Raw genomic sequence first — 8,383 nt, 5'->3', positions numbered from 1 at the left:
AAGTCACAACATTTACATTTACAGCATTTATCCAGAGCAACTTACAATCAGTAGTTATAGGAACAGTCCCCCCCTTGAGACACTCAGGGTTAAGTGTCTTGCTCAGGGACACAGTAAGTGGGGTTTGAACCTGGGTCTTCTGTTTAATAGGTGGGTGTGTTACCCACTAGGCTACTACTAGGCTACTACCACCCTGCACGAGTCTCTGTGTAGAGATAAACTAGCTTTGCTTATAGGCCAAAAATTGTTTTCTGTCCTACTCTTATTTTGCCATCAGTTTAATTTTACAAAAGAGATCATGGTAAATAGTTTATAGTACGAGGCACAATTCTAAAAGGAACATCCCACCAAATCATGTACAACATTTACATGCTTCCGTTTCAAATTAAATGCAATAATCGGTCATTGCAACAAAATGGCTGTCCAAACATGTTTACATGTCAGTCTGAACGTTCAGATGAATTTTTACATATAATAAATACACTAGTTTTGAATTTAGAAATGTAATTTTTTTTACAAGTAATGTCCTTCATCCCCTTTATTTCAAACTGGAATTTAGTTCTGCAAGTTAATCTGTTGCATTAATTGGGTTTAACGAAATACACAAAATGGACAATACTACAGGGTATAAAATATCATGTTATAAAGTGTTTGGCAGTGACCATTTTTTTAGGACGTTGCTTTCAGTTTCGAGATTCAAGCCACCTGCTGTTCCTCCTGGTTTTAAGTGACGTCAGACCTGCTGCGCGATTCTATTGGTTCAGATTCTCAGATATAAAAGTCACTTGGAGTCTTAAATTCTTAAATTAAACTCCAACATGAAGACTGCAGCTCTGCTTTTCATAATCTGCGTTCATCTTGTTTCTGGAGGTACGCGGTACAAACAACAAATGTTTTGGAAGTTCTTTGGGCCTTTTTATTATTATTTTAATTGGATTATGTTCGCTATAAATCAATTATTGTTTAATTGATTTAATTTAATGCGTTTTTTTGTTGATTCTTGCTTTTCTTGTCTACAGACTAATTATTCTTATTTTTTATTAAAATATTTTCAGTTTCAGTTATTGTTGTGTTTTTTTTATTATCATGAATTTTATTCAGCTAAATTCATCTTCTTAGAGTTAATTGAGTGAGATATATTTTCTATATTTTTATTAATTATTTTGTTGTGTTTAATATTTATTTACAGGTTCTCATTCCCTGCAGTACTTCTACACTGGAGTGACGCGGGGAATTAATTTCCCAGAATTCACTGATGTTGGCCTGGTGGATGGAGAACAGTTTGTTTACTACGACAGTAACATCAGGCAAGCGATTCCCAAGGTGGACTGGATCAAGAATAATGAAGGACCAGAATACTGGACCAGAGTAACCCAGATTGCTCAGGGACATGAAGCCGACTTCAAAGCCAACGTGGGTATAGCAATGCAGCGTTTTAACCAGTCAGGCGGTGAATAGAAATCTAATCCTGGTTTTAAATAATAATTTGATTAGTCATTAGTTAAATCTTTTAGTTTATCAAAGTTCCATGGTCATTCAAGTTAATTAAAGGTCAAGTTGAGCTTTCAGTTTTCATTTACATTTACGGCATTTATCAGACGCCCTTATCCAGAGCGACTTACAATCAGTAGTTACAGGGACGGTCATCCCTGGAGCAACTTAGGGTTAAGTGTCTTACTCAGGGACACAATGGTAGTAAGTGGGATTCGAACCCGGGTCTTCTGGTTCATAGGCGAGTGTGTTACCCACTAGGCTACTACCACCCCTGTTTTTATTTCAGCTGATGAAATGATTACTTATTAATGTACTATTCAGAAATGATAACTTATTAATGTAGAGGAAATTGTTTGCTTTTGTTTGCTGTCAAGAAATGATCCAAAACGTTTATATGTTTGATTTGCTGTGGCTGATGGAGTCAAGTTCTGAGTCTTTTCTATGAGATGTTTAATCTTTATTCTTCAGAACTACAAACCTACATGAAAATAAGAGTAAAATTATAGTGCAGTAATGTTATTTGTCCACATGAGGTCCTCGTCTGTTAAAGATTCTTCTTCAGTTTTCCTGTTCTTCTCCACCGACCAACAGAGCCCTGTAGATACCTGCAAACATATTATTTTCCACTTTATACTTCTTATTAAGGCTGAAGATTTTAAAGCATCTTAAGGGAGGACGCTCAGTTCACCTGGTTTCCATATGCACTTCCACTTGGACATCCCACCCAAAGGAAGTACATGTATGCAATTAACCCGGCATATTTTTGCAATATTATTTTATAATGTGTATTCAAATTCCTTAACATTTTGGTAGTTGTACTAAACATTTACAAATTGCCATTAATTCTCACATTTAGCAACAGAATAGTTATTCCCACCATAACACATAAAAAAGACAGACGAACAAAAAATCAGCTTAATTTCTCTGAAAGTAACAACAGAAGATTAGGGTGGTAGTAGCCTAGTGGGTAACACACTCGCCTATCAACCAAAAGACCCAGGTTCAAATCCCACTTACTACCATTGTGTCCCTGAGCAAGACAATTAACCCTAAATTGCTCCAGGGGGGACTGTCCCTGTAAATACTGATTGTAAGTCGCTCTGGATAAGGGCGTCTGATAAATGCCGTAAATGTAAATGTAAATGTAAGATTTGATAGACGATGACAGAAGAAGGTGATTCAACTCCACTTGGTCTGAGTAAAATACAAATTACCAGACAAACTGAACTGAAAGTTACAACAAAACTTCAGCATTTTTACTAAATAACATGAAGAAAAGTTAATGAAAAATGAAGATTTTCAGCGTTTTTTAGCATAGACAGTGATGGGAAACGTGAGCTTTCAAGTGGGAGCATGAAGATGATTAAAGATGATTTAAATAAATCTGCTCAAGATGTTGTCAAAGCGGCAGCTCTTCAGATGGACATGCTGTGGTTGATATGTTAGATAGTCTGTAATCCAAGCTACCAGTGGGGCATCTACCTGCATTTCAGTGAGCTTATTCCCCAGCAGTGATGGTCTGATAGTGTTAAAAGCACTAGAGAAGTAAAAAAACATGACCCTCACAGTGTTCCCAACAGTGTCCAAGTGAGAATGAGAATGAGTGATGGCATCCTCTACACCAATACGAGGTCTATAAGCAAAAAAAATGCTTCTGTTCTCTTTACAGGAATCCACACTTTTCAGTGGATGTACGGATGTGAGTGGGATGATGAAACTGGAGCTACAGATGGATACGAGCAGTATGGTTACGATGGAGCAGATTTTATCTCACTGGATTTGAAGAGCACATCTTATGTAGCTCCAGTTCCACAGGCTGTATACACCAAACAGAAAAAAGATGGAGTTGCTGCTGAATTTATGAAGAACTACCTGACACAGATATGTATTTACTGGATGGAGAAGTATGTTCAGTATGGGAAGAGCAGCCTGGAGAGAAAAGGTACAGCAGCACACAGAACAACGAGAAACTGCTGGTATTGTCTATATGTTATACATCTTAAAATATTATTTTTATTGTCTACATTGACATTGTAAACTAGGGCTGCACGATTTGGGGAAAGAGACATATTGCGATTATTGAGATCAATCATGCGATTGCGATATGATAAAGGACACTTGCTTGTATTTCAATGAAAAGTCACATACTAATAGTGAAATGTTTAATTTCAAAGTGAAACAAACAAACTACTTATAACAACCTGAAATGCCAAGTGCTTTCAAAATACAATATTCTACAAAATTAAATAAATCACAAAAAACTCTTTTACATTAATGTCAAACGACAAACCCTGGTAAGACTAAACAACTGTTTTGATTATATATGGCCATTATAAAATCCCAAATTATAGTTCTTACGTTTAACCAAAACGTTGTTTGGAGGCTGACTTGAACTCAGGAATGCATAGCTTCGCTAGCTTAGCCTAGCTTAGCTAAGGTTAAGTCTTATAAAACAGGATTTTATAATGGCCAAATATATTCAAAACAATTGTCCAGCCTTACCTATGAAATGTAATCCCCCGGGATCTGGTTTGGAGCGTACAGCGGTTTGTACAGCCCCAAGCAGCACAAGAGTGAGGCATTTTTATGCACTTCTCTCCATAGACATGTATATGCTTCACTCCACAGCAGAGCCTATCGCAATATGGGGGCAACGTTGACGTACAATGCAGCGCGTCATGCGGCGTCTAACCATATGTCTCCGAATCGAAAGTCATGTGACCAAACACGTCACATCCGACTGAAGTGAGACTTCAGTCAGCTCGCAAACTTTGAGAGAATGAGAGAATGGATCGGATATGTTGACGATCCAATCCATGTACTAATCATTTAAATCGCAGCTTTTTGCGTTCATGTAATCGCACAGACTGACATCGCGATTAGATTAGTCGTGCAGCACTATTGTAAACATTGTTCCAAGACACATTAAATAATCATTCAGAAATAAAACAGGTCTGTTTATTTATATAAAATATTTTTACAGGCAGGCTGAAAAGAGAGAGAACGGGAATCACTCATGTCTGAAAATCTTATGACAGAATGTCACGGTGCTGTGTTGTGGATGATCTATTAAGACGTCCTGTTTCTCTTGCAAATTCTCTCCCTGTCCCCCTCCTCTCTTCCTGTCTCTAGTCCCTCCTCAGGTGTCTCTGCTGCAGACAGTCCCGTCCTCTCCAGTGGTCTGTCACGCTACAGGTTTCTACCCTGGTAAGGTGATGATCAGCTGGCAGAAAGATGGACGAGACCTGCATGAAGATGTAGATGATTGGTGAGACGTTGTCCAACCATGACGGAACCTTCCAGAAACGTGCAGAACTCAAAGTGACCCCTGATGAGAGGAAGAAGAACCAGTTCACCTGTGTGGTGGAGCACAAGAGTGGAGACCCAATCCACATGATCCTGACTGAGGAGAAGATCAGGACCAACAGTGCAGGTACAGGAGCTTCTAGCAGCAGACATAAATTTTAATTAATACAGGAACTTAAGTTATTACGACAACTTGTGTTTTTGAATGTGTGTATTTGAACATTTTAAAACAAATTAGTTGGTTAGAGAGAATCACACTGTGCAAAATTAAATGATTTAAATAAATGCCTTTGATCCTTTATTCTCCTGTTACATTCTCATTTTTCATTTTAAAATGTTTAGTTATATTCTAATGAAGCCCAGAAAGCATAAAAAAAAATTTTTTTCAAACATTTTTCACCCTCCACACTAACCCCTTCTATACCTCCAGTGTCTGTCACTAATGAGACTAATTATTTCAACCAGCTCCTCTAAACAGAAATCACACAAATACAACCAATAATAAAAATGACAAAAATACTCAATTACAAGTGACACAACCAGAATCTGGTGATGTTGTTCAAACATAAATTAGATTTTGCATGTTAAAAAAATATTCTTAAATGGATTTGAACTACAGCTTAATTGATTAATTCATTGAGGCTAATTTAGAAATAGTCTGATGAAGAAGCTGTGAAATTAACATAATTATGAAAATGTATTAATGTTACTCCAGGCAATAACTCTCCAGTCACCGTTCTTGGGTTGGTGGTTGCTGCTCTCGTTCTCATCCCTGTGGTTGTTGGTGTTGTGATGGTTGTGAAGAGAAGATCAGGTGAGAGACGCAGCAAACAACATCAGTAACTTCCACACCAGACATGGTGTCAAGTGGGGAAACTACTAATCAGGAAAATACTAAAATACTTTCTCTTCTCTTTTATACAGGATACAAGAAGACCAGCCGTGAGTATTACACTGATGAAGCAGCTGCTCAGCCTCTGCATAGATAGTAAGTTGTTTCAATCTTATTTAAAGATGTGCAACCTCAGTCTTTAATGAAAATCATAAACCATTTCTGCACATTGTAGATTAAAACAGATGATACAATTAATATGTAAATTACACACATATATCCATACACATACATGTGCATTGTACCTGGTATGAGGATGTAATGATGTACTAAAATTGCCAATTAATACAGTTCACAATTTTACTGTACACTTCACTGTCCTCTTTTCTCACAATATTTTTAACAGAATTAGCCCAATGCGTTTGTGAGTGTCTAAGTTTACCATGTGCATAAAACATTAGATATTGCGCCAGCTTCCCACACCACAACGTCCATGTTCCCCACATTCATTTTTATCTCAACTGGTTTAATCTTCACACATTAATATATTTTTTTTCCACACTGTCTGTGTGAAACAGTATTTCAATACACGGTATACTGTATACTGTACTCACAATAAATCTCTCTTGAATCTCTTGAAACGGGGAATAGAAAACCGAAGGGTGACCATGCAATCATGAATAAAAAAAAATGCCACAATTCCGCCCTGGGCAACCACCCATGTTGCCCAAATCAAAAACCGCCACTGCCTGGCTGATGACACTGCAGCCAGAAAATCTATAGGCAGTAGAGGAGGTGCACCAGGCAGTAATGCCCAAGCAGGAGAAGACCTACCTGCACATATGTAGAACTATAAAAACGTCTTAAGAGTATTTAGAAATAAATGCATTTAAACATAAGTTGTGATTGTACCATGAAACATCTTTAATATCAGATGCATATATAAACAAACAAACACCCACACATTCACCCAGAAAAATGCTTATTTTCTCTTTACAGAAACACTTTTCAGTGGATGTACAGCTGTGGGTGGGATGATGAGACTGGAGCTACAGATGGATACGAGATATATGGTTACAATGGAGCAGATTTTTAAAGTTACACAGCAGCACAGCACACAATGAAATTTGTCCTCTGCAACCCATCACCCTGAGTGAGCAGTGGGCAGCCATGACAGGAGCCCAGGGAGCAGTGTGTGGGGACGGTGCTTTGCTCAGTGGCACATCTCACTGGATTTAAGGAGCACAACTTATGTAGCTCCAGTTCCACAGGTTTTAATCACCAAACAGAAAAACACTGGAGTTGCTGCTGAATTTATGAAGAACTACCTGACACGGGAATGTATTTACTGGCTGAAGAAGTATGTTCAGTATGGGAAGAGCAGCCTGGAGAGAAAAGGTACAGCAGCACACAGAACAACGACAAACTGCTGGTATTGTCTATATGTTATGATTAAGATGCTTATCTTAAAATATTCTTATAATTGTCTAAATTGGCTTCGTAAACTAGGGCTGCATGATACTGGGAAGATATGCGATCTTATGTGACTGGGAGTAACACAGAAACGAGGTAACGTGACTCCTATAAATTGGCTAGATGGCCACTGCCAGCCACTCAGTCATTGAATGACATGCGTCATCACGACTCGGCTCCTTGCGACCTCATAAGACCATTTCTGCCCTGATCGAACTCTTTTCTCCTGAACTCTTCCCTCAGAGTTTGCTGCAGCGGGCACTCGCGCCTGTGATTAACCCCTTACACGGCGCTCAAACACATACATTTCTCAGAGCGTGGTATCGGTCCTCGGTATCGGCGGACTTTCAATGAGTACAAGTACTTTAGAACATGTGGTTTCGGTGCATCCCTACTATGAATTCGGACATATTACACGTCTCGCATACTGTTTTCATATACAATATATTGTGTGGCGGCGGAGCCCGGCCAATGAGTTGGGACCAGAATGCCTTGCAGGGACTGCAAATAGTTAACCATGTTACGGGTACATGTGTTCTGTTGGGGTTCAGGGTGTGTGTGTTATGGGGATTTAATGTAACTTTACACCGGGAGGTAGTTTTGTAGGGCTGGAGGATTAGAAAAGCCGCCTCCCTGTTTTGTAGAAGCCGGTGAAGAATCACTCATGTATGAAAATCTTATGACAAAATGTAACGGTGATAGAGTTGTGTTGTGGAAGATCTGCTAAGACGTCCTGTTTCTCTTTCAAATTCTCTCCCTGTCCCCCTCCTCTCTTCCTCTCTCTAGTCCCTCCTCAGTTGTCTCTGCTGCAGACAGACCCCTCCTCTCCAGTGGTCTGTCGCGCTACAGGTTTCTACCGTGTTAAGGTGAAGATCAGTTGGCAAAAAGATGGGCAGGACCTGCATGAAGATGTAGATGTTGGTGAGACGTTGTCAACATGACAGAACCTTCCAGAAATGTGCAGAACTCAAAGTGACTCCTGATGTAGAACCAGTTCACCTGTGTGGTGGAGCACAAGAGTGGAGACCCAATACACATGATCCTGACTAAGGAGAAGATCAGGACCAACAGTGCAGGTACAAGAGCTTCTAGACAGAATCGTCAGTTTTCTGGCTTTAATGTCCTTTGGATAGAAATGTGCAGGACCAGTTTACTACAAAGTGTGGTGGAGAGTATTTCACTATATGGTGCTGAGGATACAATTAATAATTAATTATTAATTAATAATTATTAATTATTTATTTATTTAGTAAAATAAAAACAGAATATAAATTCCCT

General features: G+C 38.8%; 1 protein-coding gene across 1 annotated transcript; it reads left to right on the top strand.

Annotated features, from left to right (window-relative positions):
• Nucleotides 1-817: 817 nt before the first annotated feature.
• LOC114770129 (H-2 class I histocompatibility antigen, Q9 alpha chain-like) lies at nt 818-8,004 on the top strand. The gene is given in 9 exon segments (XM_028963784.1): nt 818-870; nt 1,190-1,450; nt 3,164-3,436; nt 4,627-4,757; nt 4,759-4,927; nt 5,516-5,614; nt 5,725-5,788; nt 6,632-7,030; nt 7,892-8,004. Coding segments are annotated over 8 exon segments (1,050 nt in total). The 5' UTR covers nt 818; the 3' UTR covers nt 6,633-7,030; nt 7,892-8,004.
• The last annotated feature ends 379 nt before the right edge of the window (nt 8,005-8,383 follow it).

Source organism: Denticeps clupeoides, chromosome 20 (genome assembly GCF_900700375.1).
Source record: "Denticeps clupeoides chromosome 20, fDenClu1.1, whole genome shotgun sequence".
In the NCBI taxonomy this organism is placed as follows: domain Eukaryota; kingdom Metazoa; phylum Chordata; class Actinopteri; order Clupeiformes; family Denticipitidae; genus Denticeps; species Denticeps clupeoides.
The sequence above is the reverse complement of the archived record's forward strand: the minus strand, read 5'-3'. Positions and strand labels throughout refer to the sequence as shown.